Source organism: Natrix helvetica (assembly GCF_964273705.1).
Source record: "Natrix helvetica genome assembly, chromosome: 2".
NCBI lineage: Eukaryota > Metazoa > Chordata > Lepidosauria > Squamata > Natricidae > Natrix > Natrix helvetica.
Window position 1 is genome coordinate 121,645,171 of NC_138552.1, and position 23,617 is coordinate 121,668,787.

Genomic DNA, 23,617 nt, shown 5'->3' on the forward strand with positions numbered 1-23,617 from the left:
AGGAAGTCATCTGCTGCGGGGACCAGGCAGTCGATTGGGGTCAGAGGGAAGAAGCGAGGGTGATACCCGACGTTAGCAATGAAGGACGTCGTCCGTGTGGAGGTATGCTGTGAGTTGTTAAACGCAAACTCCGCCACGGCCAGGAACTCCGCCCAGTTGTTCTGCTGCTGATTCACGAAGCAGCACAGGTACTGTTCCAGGATCCCAATCACCGCCTCCGTCCCCCCATCGGTTTCGGGATGGTGAGCCGAAGACAAACAAACCTGGACATCGAGAGCCTCCATCAGCCCTTTCCAAAACTGGGCCGTGAATTGCGTCCCACTGTCCGACATGACTCGGTCGGGTAGGCCGTGCAGCTGGAAAACGTGCTGGGTGAACATGCGGGTGGTGGCGCGGGCTGTTGGCAATCTCCGACAGGGGATGAAATGCGCCATCTTGGTGAGCATGTCCACCACCACGAGGACCGTGATAAACCCTGAAGACAGAGCCAGTTCTGTCAGGAAGTCCATGGACACGGCACCCCAGGGTCTGTCCGGGATCAGCAATGGCTGAAGCAGCCCTGGAGGAGCTCCCATCACTGACTTGGCCTGTCGACACTGTACGCAAGAGGTGACGTACATCTGCACGTCGTGTCATAAGCGGGGCCACAAGAAAGTGGGAGACCAGGTTCAAGGTCTTGAAAAGGCCAAAATGTCCTGCCGCCGGATTGTCATGACACTGGGAGAGAATAAGTCCCCAGAGGGGCCCCGCGGGCACATAAGCCGGTCCCGGTATCTCAAGAGGTCCTCATCGAAGGTCCATGGGGAAGCCGGCCCTACCTCTGCCCTCCGTTGCTTGACCCACTCGTCGCCCCGCTGCACCTCCTGTATCTGCGACCGTAAGTCCACAGGCTCATGAACTGCAGTGAAGGATTCAACGGGCAAAACTGTCCGGGGTGGGAGCGGGTCTGCAGTGTCAGAGTACTCAGGTTTCCGGGACAGGGCATCCGCCCTTTGGTTTTGCACACTTGGGATGTAGGTCACTCTGAAGTTGAACTGGGCAAAGAACAGGGACCACCGGATCTGGCGCTGGTTCAACTTGTGCACCGTTGTCAGGAACTCTAGATTCCGATGGTCCGTCCGGACCTTGACGTGATGCCTGGCCCCCTCCAGGTGATGCCTCCAGGCCTCAAGCGCCACCTTGATGGCCAGCAACTCCCAGATGGTGTAATTGCGCAGGGAAGGATTGAGTTTCTGTGAGTAATAAGTGCAAGAGGCGTGAGCCTGCAGTAACAACGCGCCCACCGCAATGTCAGATGCGTCCGTCTCCACCACAAATGGACGATGGGGATCAGGGTGTTTCAGAATCGGCTCCTTCTTGAAGGCGTGCTTCAAGGCCACAAACGTGTATTGCTTCCTGGGCCCCCAGCGGAAAGGTACCTTCTTCTGCAGGAGCCGAGTGAGGGGCGTGGTCAGGAAAGCAAAGTTGGGGATGAAGGTCTGGTAGTAATTGGCAAATCCGAGGAGTCGCTAGACATCTTTCACACGCCGAGGAGGTTTCCAACTATACAACGCCTCCACCTTGCCTGGCTCCATCGCAATTCCTTCAGGGGAGATATGGTGCCCCAGGAACTCAATGGTCGTCTGCCAGAACTGACACTTCTCCTACTTTGCAAACAAACGATGGATTATAATTTTCACTAAAGAGCCATGGGGATAGAAAGGGAAATATAGACAATGGAGTCCAATCCCCCTCCTCAACAGTTTGGAAGAATAACTAGCAAAATGTAGCCTTTTACGTCTTTGGGGAATCATTTATTATTATTATTATTATTATTATTATTATTATTATTATTATTATTATTATTATTATTATTATTATTATTATTATTATTATTATTATTATTAATTTTTCCCAATACAACTCATGCAAAGGGTCATCCACAACTACATTACATTTTCCACACTCATATTTGTGATTCCTTATAACTTCTTTAAACTAAACATTTTTAGTACAAATCAACGCATTGACATATATATCACTAATGCAGTTTCCTATCTCTTCCATTGACATAATTAACACCTTATGTATTGAATACAAGTATATTAAGTATAGGTTAAACATGACTTCCGGTTCCGGCGGCTGACGGCGATGGGCAACTCGTTGCTCGCTCCGGCTCCCCAGTGGGCTTCCCCACTTCTTGGGGGGCACAGGACGGCCCGTAGAGGCGTCCTGCCGGAGGGGCGGCATTGCGGGGGATCCCTGCATCGGCGGCGGCCGGCGGGAGGTCCCCTGCGCACTCAAGGCACCGGGGAGCAGATCGGAGGGCGCGTGGGCGCGTCTTCGCTGACAGGCTGTTCGGAGTGAAAAAAGAAAGCTGAAGGATGCGGCGGCGGAGCGGTGAGGTGTAGACTCCCTTCATTCCTATTACCAACTTTAAAATCTGTCAGCTGTGCAAACTTGAACTTTTGGCTTGATTTGGAGAGGTGCGGCTGGAGGGGAGGGGGATTTCCCCCCCCTTGGACAAGCGGCTGGAAACAAGTGAGCTCTCAGCCCCAAGGGAAGGAGGAGGGGGAGAGCCAAACCAAAGATGTCACACCCCTACTAAATGGATTTTCAGATTTAAACTTTTAAGGTTTAAGACAATGAGATCTGGAAGCCCTGGGAACTTTGAACTTTGAAAACTTTATTTGTTGCCTCAATATCCGAAGCTGGCAGGGCAAGATGGCATACTTCCGTTGTCTTCATGAAATGTGAAACTTGACTCCACCTTTTAGCTTCAGGCTTCCGGTCTTTGTCTCCATGCTACCTGGATAATTCTCTTGTGGATTGTTTGCTTTTGAACCCCCTGGAGTGAAAAATGACTGCTCTTTTGCCAGGGTGATTAGAAAACTCCCCTGTGCCTGGACTCTCTGTCTCCTGGACTCTCTTGGCTGTTCTATCTTTCTGACTGATCCTTCTTTATACTGACTGGACTCTTTACTTTATAAACAATGGCATCTAAAAGACCACCTCCTAGAAAGTCAGGCTTTGCTGCCTCTGCCCCAACATCTGCAACCTCCAGTCCTAGCACACAATCAACATTAACAGCCTTCAAGCAACCTAAATCTACGGACCTGGAGCTTCATCAAATGCTTCAACAACTTCTACAGGGACAAGAGGAAATAAAGAGACAATTGAAGGAGATGAAAGAAGAAATTAAAGAGAACCAGGATAAAATTAATAAGAACTCACAGAGACTGGATCTTTTGGAAGATGGGGCGGCTGAGATGAAGGGGGGGATAGAGGGTGTGCAGAGGGGAAACAAAGAACTTGACACCCAACAAATGAAAATAGAGTTTGAGAGAATGTCTTTTTATCTCAGATTTCAGAACGTGATGGAGACAGATGATGAAAACATAAGGGACATCATGACAACCATTTTGGCTGAGTATATTCAGAAGGAAAAACAACAGATGGGGTGGGAAATAGACCTGGCCTATAGAGTGAACTCAGCGTATGCTAGAACACACAATGTCCCCAGGGAGGTACACATTAAATTTCTTAGGAAAAGCACAAGAGATGAAATCCTGAATGCACAAAGGGGGCAAGCTTTGACATACAAAGATAAGGAGATAACCATTCTGAAACAGATCCCCAAGAAAGTGAGGGAGAAAAGAAAATTTTATTCGCAATTGGCGAATAAACTATACCAGAAGGGGGTGTGGTTTCGATGGTTACTGCCTGAAGGTACGCTAATATTCTGGGAGGAGACAAGAATTAGAATTAATACACCCATAGAGGCGCAGGCCTTTATGGAAAAAAATAAACTACTCCTAGAAAAACCAGAAGACACTTCAGTAGATGTACAAGACACGGGAGGGGCCGGAGCACTGCCAACTGGGGGAGATGGGGCGACATTAAGAAAGCTCAGATCACACAAATAAGTAAGAAAATCCACGTGATATAAACTGACCGAAATTACCAATTGAATTTACCACACTGACTATATGCTATTATGTAATACTTGAATTCTATGCAAATGTACACTATGAGTTTGGAGGGGGGGGTGCACCTACGGCATTTCGCGGCTGCCAAAATTTGTAATCTTTCCCATACCTTTTCCCTTTGTAAAATATTAAAAAACCAATAAAACTTTGTTTAAAAAAAAGTATAGGTTAAACATGAATTGAATAACATCTAATTCAAATGTATAAGCTGTGAATTTATTATATAATCACAGGCAAACATTGCACTTATGCCTAAGTCCTCTACCCACGCACATTATAAGACAGATAAAACTATCTTAGCTGGCTGTTGTAAATATTACTCTGCTAATTCAACAAGAAATGCTACTGCATGAATTCTTAATGCAGAACACAACTAAAAGTGATTTTAGCAATTTTCTTCCCAAGTTAATTCAAAATGTATATCCAAATGTTCCTCTTATTTTTTCCCCAAGCACTAGGGAGGATTATATTCAAAACCAGACACTTTCCTGGCCACCTAGGTTGCGGGGGTTGGTACAAACGACCGGGCGTAGCCAACAGCCACGGTCTCCCAACCGACCTTGTAATCTTCTTTTGTCCTCGCATCCCCCCCTCCCCGCGACCGTTGTAATCAAACAACCCTCTATTGGAATAACTTGTTCCCTCTCCCCCCCCACTCCGCTCACTTCCCTCTTGGACTCACCTGTTCGTCTGGCACTGGCTTCCCTCCTGGCCTGGTTATCCCCCCCTCCCTTCCCAGAACCCCCTAAAAACAATATAAAACATTTAGCTAAAAAGCCCCTCAGCTTCCTCTTCTTCCACCTCTCGGGGTTCACAAACCCGTCATCAAGGCTGGCCCCTGAGAGAGCCAAGGGCCATGCCTGCGAAAGAGGGGCCTCCCGCAGGCATGGCCCTTCACTCTTACTCCCTCCCTCTCTTCGCAGGCCGAGCAGCCGCAGCGTTACTGGGACGGTGATCATGGATGTGCTGTAGCCCTGGGAAGGGGAGGTCTGGCCGCCAGCAAAGGGCTTCCGCCGAGGCACCCCATGCAAGCAAAATAGTGAGCGAGCAAAGGAGGATCAGGCAGGGCGCCGAGGCCCCTTCGCCTCCCACTTTGTCTTGATGAGGTCACTGCAACTCCCGGGCGCGGATGGACGGAGGTAGCCAAAGCGGCCCGGGTGGGCGAGCGGGCGAGCAATGGAGGATCAGGCAGCTCGCTTGCTTGCCCGCCCTGCGGGCTTCCCCACCACTCTGGCTACCTCCGTCTGTCCGCGCCCGCAGCTGCAGTGACCTCATCAAGACAAAGTGGGAGCGAAGGGAGGCGAAATGGCCTCCCTTTGATCACTCGCTCCCCCCGCCTGTCCGCACTATGCTAGCCCTGCTCTCACTGATTGGCTGGCTCACCAATCGTCCCGCTCTCCTCTAAGAGCCCTATCTATAGAAAGCCAAGCAGAAAAAAAGATAACTGGGTTTAGATAGGGCTCTTAGAGGCAGGCGGAGTGATTGGTGAGCCAGCCAATCAGTGAGTGGGCAGGGCTAGCATAGTGCAGGTGGGCGGGGGAAGCGAGCGATCGAGCAGCTTCTGGATGGGCGGGGGTGAGTGAGCAAACTTGTTCTGAATAGCTCGCTAGAGGAGGCCACCTCCAGCACTCCTCTGCCACCCCCCTTGCCTCTTACCGCCCCCCTGCCGGCCCCCTGGCCTTTTACCACCCCCCTAAGCCATCTCACCAGGTGGCAGTAGCGCCCACTTTGGGAACCACTGATCTAGAGCATATAACAGCAAAATATGATGGAAAATCTCAATTGGAAAAAGTGGAGGCTAGAGTCCTAAAAATTGAAGAGAAAAACGAGCACAAAGACAAGAAATTTGTTGACATCTACGGTGAATGGAGTGTGGTTGGAAATGCAGAGAGTGGAATATGGAAAGGGAGCTAGATGGCTAGGAACACTACCCCAAATGGCAAAGTACAGAAGAAGAAAAAAGAGAAGAATTGATGGATTTAAGGAGAGAAATCTTATCAGAAGCACCATTGATGACCAAAGATATGCTGATTAAAGAAACAGATGGAGGGTATCGAGATTATATAAGAGATGCAACAAGCAATGAGCTGTGAAGAGAAGTCCGCACAAATATTATTAAGGGAATAATCAGAAGATTAATTCCACAAATGGCAAAAGACATAAGATTGCATTATTACTGGAAAGATACAGGTTGATATATGAAAGCTTATAATAAAAAATAAGTTAAACTTAGTTAAATTTAGAGCATTATGTAAGAAATGAAGTGATAATGGATATGGTTAAATATATAATTGATAATGATAATCATGTATAGATATGTAGTGGTTTGATAAAAATTAATTGGATATGAATGGTAAATGGTGACTATGAAAGGAAGATTAGAAATTTTTGTTATGACATAAAAGCTAATAATAAAAAATTGAATTTAATCTAGTTAAACTTTGAGTATTAGGTCAAAAAAATGTTGATAATGGACATAGTCAAATAAATGTTTGATAATGATAGTAACATATATATGCATTGGCTTAATAAAAGAAAATTGGATATGAATTGTAAACAATGATTTGGAAAGGAGGACTAGAAACTTGGTTACTAAATATTATTGATTTTTATTTAGAATAGGTTATAAGGATTTAATGTCATTGGATGATTTTGGAAATAGCTAATGAAATGCCATTATGTGGTTATGCTTTAAACTTTGGAATATTTTATACAAAAGGATGTTAAAACAATTGTGATCAAATGAAAATTGAGGTATGATGATAATATCATCTATAAATATATTTGATTTAAAATATATGATTTGATATTATAGGTGATGACTGTGGAAGAGATGCATGGAAAGCTTTTTGTAAGCAATTGACACACTTTCTATAGTATGTAAAGAAAGAGGATTCTTTGTGCTGTATTTGTGTTTATTCAAAAATAAAAAAAATAAAAAAAATAAATATTCTTAAAGTCTCCTTTGTGCTGCATGTTTGAGACTTCCTTACAATAATATTCCTTCTAATAATATTGAAATCTGGTGATGATAAACATCATACCAACCTTTCTTTCTTTCTTGTAAGTGCTTCATAATTGCTGACTTTGAGGTGTGCTTCAGATTGTCTTGCTGAAAAAAACCATCCTTTTTCAACTTTAATTCCTTCATTGTTTGTGGGCCATAACCCTAATCCTTGGTATTTAACTGAATTCATTCTTCCTTCCATTGCATAGTATTTCCTGTGCCATACCACTGCCATAGCAACTCCATGCTCAATGATTGGCAAAGTGTACTGAAGGAACAGTTCACTTTTTCTCAATCCAAAGCAACTTGTTCAGAAAACATCCAGGTTTATCAAGATTTTTGTATGGTTTAAATAATGACTTATGAAAAGGTTGGAGAAAGAATTTATTTCTGACAACTTGCCCATGCAGTTCATAACTGTTTTAATCCCAAATGGGATTAACTACTCCAGTGAGAGCTAAATTTCCAAGAGGTCATTAGTGGTTTGTCATATCCTGTCAATCTGACCAGTTTCCAGACAATTATAGCATTTTTTTCTTTAGTTTTAGAATTTGCTTTTCTATGCAGACCTATATTGATAAACGATGACATCCTAGGTTCTTGGGAAGAACTTGATGCATATGAAAGCAAACACTAGCTAAAGAACTGACAACTGTAATTTTCATATCATTTTATATGTAATAATTAAATATTAATTTTACACATTAATAATTACAGTGACTGTAAACAAAAAAAAATTATTATATCTTTGTACCTTGTTTTCTTTATTAGATTGTTTGAGATTATTCTTCAGTGATTGTATTATATCAACCAATATTAGTCTCTCTCTTTGCCAACCCTCCACGGATTGACCTTGTTGAATCTTATCACCATCATCAAGAGGTAGTGATTTTTCTGATAGAACAAGTATTTTGTAACACTCATCATATACCATCTTCAGCACAGTCTGAAAAGGAATTAAATATGTTACTTAATGAGTACATAAGGTCAACACTTAACAAAGCATTTACCATTTGAAAGTTTGACTTTCTGCTATGTTGCAATTTATAAATTAAGATTCCTACATGCTGTGCCCTTGAAGGAGATCTTTAATTATTATTATTATTATTAATCTCCATGTCAAGGCTTTTGTGATGGAGGAAGTATAAATTTAAATTCCAGTAACAGTTGCTGTTTATATGTTCAGAAAAACACTAAAAAAAGACAGAGTAAATGGAAAACTTTTCTTAAAATCCTCTCTTCTGTTGAAATCAATAAATACCTTTTTTAAAATATTTCTATTTCATATAGATAGTAGCTCACCCATTTATTTATAAGACATTACCTTCAACTGTTGTGACATCATTTCTGTTTCTTGTAAAGTTGGTGCAATGACATCTAGAGTCATTCCAAAACACTGCAGAGGAGCCATGACATTGCTGTTTTGGCATACCTTATTTTTTGGCTCTGGCTGATTAAGCTGAAGTATCAAATCTAAACTAGTATCTGAAAAAAGAGTATTAAATACGTTATTAAAATTGTGCAAATGAATCAGTAGTTGTCTAACTATCTGAATTTCATTTAAATTGTGTAACTAGCCATGTTTATCTCCTTTCTATAGTATTAACTCACCCTCTTTTATCAAGGGGTGAGTTTATTGCACTAGGATTAGCATGGACTTGGAGTTTCAGAAAAATGTTCGGCTATTTGCTGGCTCTGTGTTCACTTTCACTTATAACAGTAGATTTATGGGGAAATTCTTTAATGTTAAAGATAATATGTTAAATTAGGTCCTTAAATTAGGAATCTGATAATGAGGAATTATAATTATGCCAGGCCTGGAGTGTTACTAAAAGAATTATTTTGAAAAACTGGAAAAATAGCATTAATTTTCTAAAGTAAGAAGTGGATTCAAGAGATAAGTAATTTATCTGTTTTTGAAAAAGCAATTTTATCTACTAATCAAAATATAATGCAATAGGTTTCCATTTGGCAAAGATTTCATATTTTACAGTATATTATCAGTTATTCTTTTATTTAGAAACATTTAAATAATATTTAAAATTTCATTGATATGGGATAGCTATAAATGGATTCCTTCCCTTCCTCCTTCGTTGTTTTTATTACTTTTATGTTAATTTTTCCATTTTGTATTTTTGAAGCAACTTGTTAAAATAATAGTAATTAAAATAATAAAGTATATAGTACAGCGATGGCAAACCTTTTTTGGGTCGCGTGCCCAAGTGGGGGGAGCGCAGGGGGGTCGTGTGTGGGCGTGCCGCACCCATAATGCAATGCGCAACCCCCCCAGTGCGCATGCGCTCACTACGCACGACCCCCCCATTTTTACATGCTTTTTTTGCCCTCCCTAGGCTCCAGAGGCTTTATAGGAGCCTGGGGAGGGCGAAAAGAGCCTCCCCCACCCCCCCGGAGGCCCTCCAGAGGCTTCAGGGATCATCCGGAGGCTTCCCTGAAGCCTTCGGAGCGCTCAAAAGGATCCTCCGAGCAAACCGGAAGTGACTTCCGGGTTGCTCGGAGGGTCGTTTTAAGCGCTCCGAAGGCGTCAGGGAAGCCTCCGGATGGTCCCTGAAGCCTTTGGAACGCTTAAAACCACCCTCCGAGCAAACTTCCGGTTTGCTCGGAGGATGGTTTTAAGCGCTCCGAAGATGTCAGGGAAGCCTCCAGACGGTCCCTGAAGCCTTCGGAACGTTTAAAACGACCCTCCGAGCAAACCGGAAGTCACCTATAAAGCCTCTGGAGCCTGGGGAGGGCGAAAATGGCTTTTAAAAAGGTGAACTCAGCTGGCCAGCGCGCGCATGTGCGCTGGCCAGGTGACAGGGCAGCGCCTCGCGTGCCCTGACAAATGGCTCCGTGTGCCACCTGTGGCACGTGTGCCATAGGTTCGCTATCACTGATATAGTACAACAAAAGGCAAAATGTTTATTGTCCCCTGTGAGGGCTAAAGTGCACCAAATGGTAGCATGATTTTCTAATGCTTGTAGTTTGCTGTTAGCTTTTTGTATTTCATTTCTATTCAAATAACTTCCTGATCTGGTGCTCTCTAGTACACTTTTATTTCATCTCCCATATAGCCAAGTTCTTGTCCATGCTAACTAGAGATTATGGGTACTGAAATGCACCTTTCCCAGGTAGAAGATCGTTCGGGGGGACGACGACGATGAACCTTCTAACTTAGCTACTTTATTTACAAGCTTCTGTTCCTTTAAATTATTCCATATCCTTGTTTATCCTAAAATATTGTCATAAGAATGTTCCCAAGTTAATTCTAGGAAATATGTATCCATGAACTCACTGCTTCCATATTCAGTGCTTGCACGTTGAAGTCTGGACATTGTCACTTTCAGACCATCTTGTAACTCTGGTAGTATCAGAGAGAAGTCTTCAGTGTTGTTTATCTATTAGATATCATACAGAAAAATGGAATGAATTCCTAGATATGTTAAAGATTGATCTACAACCACTCTTGCTTTTATTTATTTAACTAATAACCCATGTTTATGTTCTGTTTCCATCCTTTTGTTCTAAAAATAGACTTAAATGGACTAATGTTATAAACAAAAAATTATAAATTGTTGTGGCCCAGCAGGAGCCGTTGGAGCTGCAACCAGACTCCGACAGTGAGGGGCCTTCTGAGTCGGCTCTGGAAGATGTGGAGGACCCTGGACAGAATTCCGACTCCGAGCAGGGATCAGAGAGGCTGCTTTGCTACCAGGTGGCGCCTGAGGCATCGAGCAGTGGTGAAAGCCAAAAGGAGTGTGCTCCTGACATCATGCCTTGGAGCAGTGGGGAGGAGACAAGGGAGTTGGTCTTGGACACTCAGCAACGGAGGGATGATAGACGTAGAGAACAACTACGCAGATACAGAAGATAATTGGACTCAGTTCGTTGTAATTAGGCTCCTCTCAAGATAGTATTTAAGGGGGAGACTTTCCTGGAGGCTGGTTGCAGAGTTAACTTATCTACCAATGCTGGAGAAGCTTTCTCGTGCCTGTGTCTTATCTTGGAAGTCTGGATTCCTGCCAAGGTTTAATCAGTGTGTTAATTTACTGTGAATAAATCGTCGAGCAGTATTCTTGTCTTGGAGTGCTTTGGTGTACGAAGAGGGGGAGTCAGAACAGTAAATTAATACAAAACTAAATCAACACAATTATAAATATAACTAATAGTGTCCAGCAGTTACATGTTGCTTCAGCAAATATGTTCATTTAAACCCCCCACCTCCCACCCCCAATATTTGACTTTGGATATCTGGGCAAAAATTAGGAAAGATGAAATTCATCTGGAGTCCTTTAACCAGAACTTCTATCTCTGAAAATAAATTCCCAGAAGGTCTTTTTTCACATTGTCCCCAAATTAACTTCCCATCTTTCATAAAGCCTATTCCCAAATTATACAGATCTAAATCAGTCATAACTACGTTGTGAATATTGAAGTAGACCAGTGAAGCTGCTACAACAATAATCACAAATTGCACGTAACCATATGGCTGAAACAATATGAAACATAAATTTCTGAATATTTTTTTCAAAGTACACTATACTAATTTAAACACTTATAGGTTGCTATGTGTTAATATGACCAAACTGGTATTTAACATTGTACACTGTTAGCTGTGCAAATACACTGCTAATCTTTGCACTCAAGAATTAAATGAGTCCCCATTGCTGAATATTCTGAAGCAATATTCTACATATTTTACATACAAGTCATATTATACTGTACCCAAAGGAACCCTGAAGTAGATGATCCTCATATCAGCGACTAAAATGATATATTTGTACCCAACTCGTAGAGAACTCATCTGAGGAAAACCTAGGTTTCTACAAAAACTCTTGTTCTCATAAGAAGTTCTGCGGAAGGGAGGTCTTTTTTAGATACACCAATACTTCAATCCCATCCTGAGCCTTGCAAAAATCCCCAACATTTACCAGATCATTGGAAGCAGCAGACTCAATACTGCAAGAATCCAATTTTACTATATAAAAAAAACCTATTAGGAAAAAATCCACTTAGACAGGGAAAACATTCTACTGAATAATAAGATCTGGAACATAAGGGAATGGTCTCCTCAGTACCCCTGCTCAGGTAAGAGCTCTAGCTTCACTGTGCAAGGAACTGCTGCTCCCATCATAATTCCTATCAGTAATACATTAATGGGCTTCACAAAACACACATGCTTCTTGCAAAATTTTAATAATTTCCCCTCAGTATAAGGGGAGCATGCCATATAAATTAAAGGGCCTTCCACAAAATGTTGTAAGACAAAACACATGGCCATCTGAGTGCAGATCATCATGTGGTATGATGGGAAGAGAGTGCCTGGTCCTTTAATTCCAGTTTCTATTTTCTCAGGTTATTTTGTTTATTCTTAATTTTCTTGAGTTATTAGATACACTTTTTATTTTTACAATTGTCCCATGTGCTGGCTACCAAAGTTTGCAGAGAAATTCAATCATTTCCTTTTAAAGACTACCAATAAGAGAAGATTAAGAATAATTTTCTTCTTACTTAGAGGATGACCCTACAGACATTACATCACTTTAGGCATACAGAAATCTAAATTGAAAAACAGCTTTTTTTCAGGAAAATCAGATTCTTTGGCATCACTCAGAATATTATACCAGTTCTTGATAGCTTACATAAAGCTTCACATGGTTTTAATTCTCTTGTTAAAGCAACAATCTTCTACAATATTAGGAAAAACATCCAGAACCGTCAAGACCCCTCCAAAAATTAGCAACTGATCTAGATTTTATCTGCTTCATTCAACCATGCATTCTAGTCATCTTGACTAAGCATCTTTCATTGGATTCCATCTACCATATATAACTTCACCTTGCCTTGAGGAGAATTCACCAGCTAAGGTATGACTCATCAGATGCATTTGCCTATTCTTCTGAATCCCGGGACATAAGTAGATTTAAGACTCCCTCTCTCAAATTGTTCCCATCATTAATTTTTCATTTTGATCACCTTTTTCATCCAACAACCAATGGACTAATTATGTGGTTTCCATGAGAAATTCTTTGAAAATTTCCCAGGCAAAAACAAGGTACTGGAATAGATAAACCTTTGGCTTTTAATCTATACAAATGTGCTTTTATAGCTTGCATGGTTCAACATAATCAATATAATCAAATATTATTCAGAAATATTTTGGATCCTGTGAGATTATAGCACTTCTAATCATAAAAGTAACCCCTTTTTTAGGTTTTCATGTGAACCTGAAATAAATGTATTTGCTTTAAGAATCACATTATTTTTTTAAAAAGCAGACTGGCATTCTTTTAGGCTTGTACAGAAGCCTAAAAAGGGAAAGTCTGCTTTAATATGTAGAGATGCTGCATTTATGAAAAGTGAAGCACTTCTTCCCAATCACTTTCAAAGCATGCACAAGATAATCAGTAACGTTTTCTTTGGAATCATTAGTGAACGGGTAGAATAATTCTACATTCAACTGTTATCATTCTTATGAGAACAAAACAGATCATGCCAGACTAATCTTATTGCATTCTTTGATAATGTGACAAAATTAGTGGACCAGAGGAATGCCGTTGATATAGTTTACTTGGACTTCAGTAAGGCTTTTGATAAGGTAGACCATAACCTACTACTAGATAAAGTAGAAGAATGTGGGTTAGACAGCATCACCACCAGATGGATTGGTAACTGGCTGACCAACCGCACTCAACGTGTAGTTCTCAATGGAACTGCATCTACATGGAGGGAAGTATGCAGTGGAGTACCCCAAGGCTCTGTTTTAGGCCCAGTACTCTTCAACATCTTCATCAATGATTTGGATGAGGGAATAAATGGGGAACTCATCAAATTTGCAGATGATACCAAGCTGGCAGGAATAGCCAACACTCCAGAAGATAGGCTTAAGATACAGAAGGATCTTGACAAACTTGAACATTGGGCACTATCTAATAAAATGAAATTCAATGGTGAAAAGAGTAAGGTTCTACATTTAGGCAACAAAAACGGAATGCACAGGTACAGTATAGGTGATACCTTACTCAGTAGTAGTAACTGTAAAAGGGATCTTGGAGTCCTAGTGGACAACCATTTAAATATGAGCCAGCAGTGTGCAGCAGCTGCCAAAAAAGCCAACACAGTTCTAGGCTGCATCAACAGAGGGATAGAATCAAGATCACGTGAAGTGTTAATACCACTTTATAATGCCTTGGTAAGGCCACACTTGGAATACTGCATTCAGTTCTGGTCGCCACGATGTAAAAAAGATGTGGAGACTCTAGAAAGAGTGCAGAGAAGAGCAACAAAGATGATTAGGGGACTGGAGACTAAAACATATGAAGAACGGTTGCAGGAACTGGGTATGTTTAGCTTAAGAGAAAGAAGGACTAGGGGAGACATGATAGCATTATTCCAATATCTCAGAGGTTGCCACAAAGAAGAGGGAGTCAAACTATTCTCCAAAGCACCTGAGGGTAGAACAAGAAGCAATGGGTGGAAACTAATCAAGGAGAGAAGCAACTTAGAACTGAGGAGAAATTTCCTGACAGTGAGAACAATTAATCAGTGGAACAGCTTGCCTCCAGAAGTTGTGAATGCCCCAACACTGGAAGTCTTTAAGAAGATGTTGGATAGCTATTTGTCTGAAACGGTATAGGGTTTCCTGCCTAGGCAGGGGGTTGGACTAGAAGACCTCCAAGGTCCCTTCCAACTCTACTATTGTATTGTATTGTATTGTTATGATAGCTCTATTAGATTGCTGCAATTGTGTTTATTACTTCCTAAAGTAATTATATTTACTTTCAAGTCACTTACATATAATTGATTACTAAAAGGCCACGGCAGTATTATCTGAGAATTACCTTTGCTTTCCTGACAAGAGTTCATGGTGAAATGATACAAAAAGGACTATGACAAACTAATTACCATTCATAACTCATTTAGTCTCCATGGGAACTGTTGAAGATACATGACTCAGCAACAAAACAATGTGAATATGGAAATAATTAGTCACTTACTGATACATTTTCTTGTAGACCATTGCACTTGTTAACAGAAGAGGTGGGTTCTGAGAACACAGAAGACAAGAAGTGGGGATTGGCAGCAGTATCCTCATTGCTATTAGAATAAGAAACTGGATATTCTAAAACTCTAGGGATGTCTTCCTGGATGATTGAGTTCTCCAAGCATAGGCTTTCAAAGGCTACACTATGCATAACATCAACTTCTGAGAAGGGTGTTAGGGAAAGACTTGCTTGAAACTCTAAATTTTGGTTCTCTTTTCTCATATTCTCAGGAGAATCCCACAAAGTTTTATTCATGATTATATTCTGAAAGCAATTTGGTATTGTTTGAGAGATTTGTAAATTTTGAGAATCCTGATTTGATTGCCACGTATTTTTAAAACGAAGTTTCAGATTTTGCTGTACTTCATTACAATCTGTTTGCTTCCTCTGAATGAAAGGGATGTCTTGCTGTTGTTTATTGTGAATATTTGGATTTCTGCTCGAGATCTGCAGATTAGTCACACTATCTTCTTCCTGTAAAGTAATACAAATCTTTAGAAAATAGCTGTAAATTGAATACTTCCTAACATTAGCTGAGATAAAACAGAAAATAGGGAACTGCGCAAACATCTTGTTTCTATAAAAGAAAATGAAGCACAACTACATTTCTCAGTATGAATTCAGAAAAGTTTAGTTTCCCTAGTCATCTAGCATTCAGTGATACTTCAAAATAAACTTGTTTGAAATTTCCTAAGTTATGGTATTTTTCCCAATAGATATACTGACCTGTTCTTTTGATAATATGTTTAGAGAGTAATTCTGTAAAAATCCATCATAGCAATATAAGTTTTGGTATGATGACTTTTCAAGCTAGTATTACTGGTGATAGGCACATTCTGCTTACTGAAAAATGATTGATAATTTTCCTATACATCTGAGTTTCTTTTAACCTTGTTTATCTTAACCTCTGAGTCTCCTATTAAAGATTTAGCAATAATTGGGGATTAATACATACCATTGGAATAAAAAAATCAACAGATGCTGAAAGCATATTACTTAAATCTCTTTCTTCTCCCCCTTTCTCTTTTTCTACAGAGGGAAAAAATAGATCAACATCAAGGGTCTTAGGGCATGCAACTTCTTTCTGGTAATTGTCTTGGTCATTTTCCATGAGGATCTTCAGCTGTGAGTGAACCATATCTTTTTCAGATCTTAGTAATTCCAGTTCTTCCACCTTTTTCTCAATTTCAGCCTTCAGTTCTGCAACAATAACTTGAAGTTCATTTATCTTTCTTTGATAAGTGGTCTCATTATTGTGCACTGATTGTGTCATAATTTTAAGTTCATTTTCAAGTTTCACAATATTTTCAGTCATATGCTGAACTTTAACTGCTTGCTCTGCATTCTGCTCTGACACTATTTGGAGTTGTAGTTCTGTCCCTAACAGTTTCATTTCTCTCTCTCTTTGGTGAACTTTAAGATCCTGACTACATGAATTTATCTCTTTCATTTCATCTTCCTTTTGCATTACATACACCTTCAGAAGCATGTGTTGTTCTTGTAGTTCTTTGTATAACAACTGTAAAGATGTTAGCTCAGAACAATGTTGCCTAGGAGATTCCTGAATAGTTTCAAGATTTTGTTCTAGGATTTTAAATTCCATTTTAAATTGAGATTCATTTTCATTAAGCAGCTGCTGCAAAATTTCCTTATCCATCAAAGACATTTCTAGTTGTCTCTGAAGTTCATTCTGACTGCTATTAAGCCATACACAGTTGTCATCACCATTTTCGTTTTCTAAAACACTTTGTGACCCTTCCTTAAATTTATTATTAAGATTCTTTTCTGGTTCTTCCAAAGAAAAATAATTTGGATTGTCTTGCCCATTTTCAGTTTCATGATGGATAGGTATAAGAGCTCCTGACTCCTTCTGAAGCTTCTTAATTACTTTATGAAGCTCTTCGATTTCTTCTGCTTTATTTCTTAACAAATGCTCCTTCTCACTACGAAGTTCTTCTATAGTTGATTTCATGACTTCGGTTTCAAGCATTTGCTTTTTGAGAACCTGAAATATTACTATGCATTAGTTCTGATGTATCTGTTTATTTTAAACATATATTATAAACATATTTATGTGATCTATGTGGAGAGCACTTTTTAATGACTTTAATATTGTGCAGTAGAAACTTATTAGGAACTCAAATAAAAACATTAATTTGGGCTGAAAAGAAATGATGACTCAAGCAAACTATTACAGGTAGTCCTCAACTGACATCAGTTCATTTAGTGACTGTTCAAAGTTACAATGGCACTGAAAAAAGTGAACTTATGACCATTTTTCATATTTATTACCATTGCAGCATCCCTGTGGTCATCTTATCAAAATTCAGTTGCTTGTGAACTGACTGCTTATGACAGTCACCGTATCCTGGGGTAATGTGATTACCTTTTGTGGCCTTCTGACAAGCAAAGTCAACGGGGAAGCGAGATTTACTTAACAACCACGTTACTAACTTAACAACTGCAGTGATTCACTTAACAAATGTGGCAAGAAGAGTAGTAAAATTGGACAAAACTCACCTAGCAAATTTCTCACTTAGTGTTCTATCCCAAGCCTTTAATATATACTGACTTGGCTGTCGGCCACAACTAAGGAGGAAGATAAGCAACCCCTTGGCTAGCAGCCCAGAAAATTATCTCTATGAAAAAAAGGCTTGTACTCATGAAATTCTCCCACTACTCCTGGATTAGTAAACTGTTGTTTCCTGCAAAATTCCTCTCCCGTCGCCCCACCTATAAGCTCTCCAGGAGGAGCCAATCAGTAGACACCTGCTCCTATTTCCTTCTGTGAGACTTTTTCCAAAGCTGCTCCCTCCTCCTCTCCGTATACATGTCAGGGACAGCCTCCCTCTGTGATTCCTCAGTGCTCCCTGACTCAGACACCATCTAGTGGCTAACAGGCCTCTCTAGTCCCTGCTCTGACTCCGAACACCCCCCAGAGTCTTCCTCAGCATCCAGGGCAGTTCCATAGTGTTCATCGCTGTCATATTCCATCAACAGCTCAGCCGGCCGCTGTTGGGCCACAACACTATCCCTCACCGCAGGGTCCTTCCCCCAGGTCTGATGCTCAGGGTGTGGCTTAGATGGGAATTGCTCATGGACAGCCTGCACCAAAGCAGGCGTGTGCATGGAGGTCACATCCTCCCAGGTAAAATCCTCCGGCCCATAGCCTTTCCATTCAATCAGGTATTGGAACCATCCTTTCAGCCATCGGGAATCCCGGATACTGGAACTTCGTAGTCGGGCGGCTCCTCATCGTCACGAGGTTCTGGCTGGGGATGATCTAGTTGGCGAAGAGGACAAGCCGGCCGTTCAGGAACAAGGAGGGATCGATGAAAAACCAGATGGTATTGCATCGAACATGGCAATGTCAGGCGATAGGTGACCGGATTGATGACTGCTTCAACAGGAAATGGGCCAAGGTAACAGTGGTCTAACCTCTTGACCGGCCGATCTAATGGAAGGTGTCTAGTAGACAGCCACACTCAATCCCTCACAGTCAACGCCGGTGTCGTGCACCGAGACCTGTCCGCAACTCTTATAGTTCTCCTTGGCTTTATCCAGATATCGTCGCACCACTTGATGGACCGCCTGTAGTTCCGACAGAAAGTCCTTAGCTGCAGGGACTGGTGAGTCGATTGGTGTGAGGGGAAAGAACCAAGGATGATATCCTACATTGGCCAAGAAAGGCGTCATTTGCATGGATGTGTGCTGCAAGTTATTGAACGCAAACTCCGCCACTACCAGGTAGCCCGCCCAATCATTTTGCTGCTGGTTCACAAAACAGCGCAGCTACTGCGCCAAGATCCCAATCACTTTTTCTGTCCCTCCGTCGGTTTCTGGATGGTGTGCCGAGGACAAGCAGATTTTTACATCCAAGGCCTTCATCAGCCCTTTCCAAAACTGGGCTGTGAATTGCGTTCCTCTGTCCGACATGACCCTGTCAGGTAGGCCGTGCAGCCTGAAAACATGTTGGATAAACATGCGGGCGGTAGGGCAGGCTGTTGGTAATCTCCGACACGGGATAAAATGCGCCATCTTCGTCAGCATGTCTACCACTACGAACACTGTGGTAAATCCAGAAGACGGAGGCAAGTCTGTCAGGAAGTCCATAGAATGGCCCCCCAGGGTCTCTCCGGTGTCGGCAATGGCTGGAGCAGCCCTGGGGGGCTCCTGTCTCTGACTTGGCCTGCAGACAGCTTACACAAGACATGACATAAAATTGTACATCATGTCATAATCGGGGCCACCAGATCTGGCACTGGTTCAATTTTCATGCGGTCTTCAAAAATTCCAAATTTCTATGGTCCGTCCGGACTTCAATTTGATGTCGGGCCCCCTCTAAATGATGCCTCCAGGCCTCAAACGCCACCTTAATGGCTAGTAACTCCTTCTCCCAAATGGTATAATTGTGCTTGGAAGAATTGAGTTTCTGCAAATAATAAGCGCAAGGGGGTGTGAGCCTGAAGTAATACCCCTCCAACAGCGATATCTGATGCATCTGCCTCCACTACAAATGGACGGTGGGGGTCAGGATGCTTCAAAATGGGCTCTTTCATGAAGGTCTGCTTCAAGGCCTCGAACGCTCGTTGCTCAGGGGCGTTCCAGTGAAATGGAACTTTTTTCTGAAGGAGCCGAGTGAGGGGCGCAGTCTGGGAAGCAAAGCCGGGGATAAAGGTCCAATAGTAGTTGGCAAACCTGAGGAGTCATTGGACATCCTTCACTCGCCGAGGAGATTGCCAACTACACAAAGACTCCACCTTGCCCGGCTCCATCGTAATGCCTTCGGGAGAGATACGATGTCCCAGGAACTCAAAGGTGGACTGCCAAAACTGGCACTTCTCCAGTTTCGCATACAAGCAATTCTCACGGAGCCATTGTAGGACCAGATGTAGGTGCTGCTGATCACTCTCCTGGGAGGATGAGTAAATTAGAATGTCATCTAGATAAATAACGACAAACTGGTCCAAAAGGTCCTCGAATATATCGTTCATAAAATGTTGGAAGACGGCAGGGGCATTGGTCAGCCCAAAAGGCATGACCGTATACTGAAAATGCTCATACCTGGTGCTGAATGCCGTCTTCCATTCATCCCTGGGCCGGATCTGGACAAGATTATAGGCTCCACACAGATCCAATTTCGTGAAAACCGTAGCCTCTCTGAGCCGCTCCAACAGTTCAGGAATAAGGGGCAGAGGATATCGATTTCTCACCATGATAGAATTAAGTTTATGGTAATCACAACATAGTCTCAAATGTTCGGTCTTCTTTTTGACGAACAAGACCGGGGCAGACAGTGGCGAAGACGAGGGTCGGATAAAACCCCGAGCTAGGTTTTTGTCCATAAAGTCCCGCAGTGCAGCAACTCTGGGTCTGACATCGAATACAAATGACGCACGGGGAGCGGCACGTCTGGAATCAAATCGATGGGGCAATCATATGGCCGGTGCAGTGGCAATTGGTCTGTTTCTTGTTCACTGAACATGTCTGCCAAATCTGCTATGTCAGAAGGCAAGGACACCCCAGGTGGACTCAGCAACTGGCCTGCCCAGACTTGACGGGTGTGGTCCACACATTGGAAGGCTGGAAAAGTGACAAGGTTCTGGGACCAGTAGATCTGTGGATCGTGCGCCCAAAGCCAAGCCAAACCCAAAGACCATGGGGAAATGCAGGTCAGAGGTAATGAAGAACTGGATGGCTTCCTCATGAGCCCTGATGACCAGGTGCAAGGGTTGCGTGGTGGCCTTGATAGGCCCAGACAGAAGCACCCTGCCGTCAATGGTCTCCACAAGCATAGGAGGATCTACCGGACACAGAGGGACTGCATACTTGGTTGCAAACACCTTGTCCATGAAGTTTGTGGTAGCCCTGGAGTCGACCAGCGCATGCGCCGGAACCCCCTGCGGACTATTGGACAGGACTATTCGTGATGCCAGGATCAGGTGTCGGGGAACCCCGAAGTCACTGTCTCTGAGCATGGCTCTGCATTGGTGTGCGCCCGATCCATGGTCTCCCTTAGACCAGTAAATGACGCCCCTCATCTCTTCTTGGGGCAAAAGGCTGCCATGTGCCCAGGTTCCCCACAATAAAAACACAATCCCCCTGAGCGCCGTCTGTTTTTCTCTGTTATCGAAGAGTGGGGTTTGGCTGCACCTAATTCCATGGGCTCCTCCCGTGGGGTTGGAGTCTCACGCATGGCCGGAACCACCCTGTTCTCTCAAACTGATAAACAGCTGGCATTGTCCCAAAAAAGCCGGAAACATGGCTTGGTTGCCATCGAATTTATCAGGCACTGCAACCAGGCATTTCCTCCGAGGCAGTGGTGGAGCAGTGTGGAGCTGAGCCACCTGGGCAACCAGCACAGCTACCTGTTGCGTGAGTAGCACATTTTCGGCACGAAGCTACTCCATTGTAGATTATATGTAAATCTGTTTTAGAAGGCAGGAAACAAACTATTCTGTCCCAAGCCTCTAATATATACTGACACAGACTTGGCTGTCAGCTACAACTAAGGAGGAAGATAAGCAACCCCTTGGCTAGCACCCCAGAAAATTATCTCTATGAAAACAAGGCTTGGACTCACGAAATTCTCCCACTCTTTCACTACGCCTGGATTAGTAAACTGTTGTTTCCTGCAAAATTCCCCTCCAGTCGCCCCACCTATAAGCTCTCCGGGAGGGGCCAATCAGTAGCCACCTGCTCCTATTTCCTTCTGTGAGACTTTTTCCAAAGCTGCTCCCTCCTCCTCAGCCCTATGCATACATACGTCAGGGACAGCCTCCCTCTGTTCTTCCTCACTGCTCCCTGACTCAGACGTCATTTGGTGGTCAACAGGTTTTTCTAGTCCCTGCTCTGACTCCAAACACCCCCCCCCCGAGTCTTTCTCAGCCTCTAGGGCAGTCCCATAATGTTCATCGCTGTCATATTCCACCAACAGGTCAGCCGGCTGCTGTTGGGCCACAACACTTAGCAACATAAATTTTGGACTCATAAATTGTAATCATAAGCCAGGGTCTATCGGTATTTGTCATATTTGTCAGGAGACATGGTGGTGCAGTGGTTAGAATGAAGTACTGCAAGCTAACTCTGCTGACTGCAGGCTGCAGTTCAATTCTCCCCAGCTCAAGGTTGACTCAGCTTTCCATCTTCCTCAGTAAAATGAGGAGTCAGATTATTGGAGGCAATATGCTGACTGTAAACTGCTTAGCGAGGGCTATAAAGTACTGTGAAGAGATATAAAAATGCTAATACCACTTTATAATGCCTTGGTAAGGCCACACTTGGAATACTGCATTCAGTTTTGGTCACCGCGATGTAGAAAAAATGTGGAGACTCTAGAAAGAGTGCAGAGAAGAGCAACAAAGATGATTAGGGGACTGGAGATTAAAACATATGAAGAACGGTTGCAGGAACTGGGTATGTCTAGTTTAATAGAAAGAAGGACTAGGGGAGACATGATAGCAGTGTTCCAATATCTCAGGGGTTGCCACAAAGAAGAGAGAATCAAACTATTTTCCAAGGCACCTGAGGGTAGAACAAGAAGCAATGGGTGGAAACTAATCAAGGAGAGAAGCAACTTAGAACTGAGGAGAAACTTCCTGACAGTTAGAACAATTAATCAGTGGAACAGCTTGCCTCCAGAAGTTGTGAATGCCCCAACACTGGAAGTCTTTAAGAAGATGTTGGATAGCCATTTGTCTGAAACAGTATAGGGTTTCCTGCCTAGGCAGGGGGTTGGACTAGAACACCTCCAAGGTCCCTTCCAACTCTGCTATTGTATTGTATTGCTATTTAGGTCAATAAATAAAATCTAGTATTTTAGAGTAACTTAATACTTTAGCAGTAGAAACTTCTAAAATCATATTCTCACATGTTTGAGTTTGTAACAATTTTGTTGTTATATCTGTTTGAACCGCTATAATTTAATAAATATACATATACATATACATATATATATATCAATAGATTCATTATCAGGCACATTTTATTTGTTACCTCATTTTCCTTGCTACTCTCTATTTTTTGTTCCAGTCTCTCAATTTGTTCATTTAGGTGATCAGTTTCTTGATTTTTTTCTTCAAGCAAGGATTTGAGGAACTGCAGAATAACAAGCTCATTTTCACCTGGATTTTGACATTGTATGGCCAATTTTTCAATATTTTCCTAACAGAAAAAATTCTATGTTAGATCACTCTAATACAATCTATTCCTTTACTGTTGACAAAAATAAAACAGCATGCTGACACTCCAAATATGTCCCACATTGTGGGGAATATTAATAATACTTTTTTAGTTTATATGCATTCAATCAGTAACTTCTCTTTTATGTTATATTTGGAACAAATAGCCTCTGCTATTAGGATATATATGAGATAATATAGCCTTGATTAAAACAACTTTTGGCTTGCAGATGGGTAATATTTAACAAAATATGTTTGCACTGTTATGTAATTCTGTTCAAAAGTACAAAGCTATTTCATCTTCCTATTTTCTAAGAAACAGATTGTGTTTTCAAGATTCTTTTTCTTAGCCTTAGTAGTATTTGAGTTCAGGCATCAAGCTGCAAACAGGATTGAAACATAGCTTCTAAATGGGAAAAA

At 42.2% G+C, this 23,617-nt stretch overlaps 1 protein-coding gene across 4 annotated transcripts in view; it reads right to left on the reverse strand.

The window, feature by feature from the left end:
• PCNT (pericentrin) overlaps nt 1-23,617 on the reverse strand; it is a 140,674-nt gene that overhangs the window by 46,872 nt on the left and 70,185 nt on the right. For all 4 annotated transcript variants that reach the window (XM_081943489.1, XM_081943488.1, XM_081943490.1 and 1 more), the window contains exons 25-30: nt 23,013-23,180; nt 15,973-17,022; nt 14,970-15,491; nt 10,268-10,370; nt 8,300-8,460; nt 7,730-7,921 (exon numbers count right to left, since the gene is read on the reverse strand). In XM_081943489.1, the coding sequence (XP_081799615.1) occupies nt 7,730-7,921; nt 8,300-8,460; nt 10,268-10,370; nt 14,970-15,491; nt 15,973-17,022; nt 23,013-23,180 (2,196 nt within the window). The remainder of the gene's footprint in view (nt 1-7,729; nt 7,922-8,299; nt 8,461-10,267; nt 10,371-14,969; nt 15,492-15,972; nt 17,023-23,012; nt 23,181-23,617) is intronic.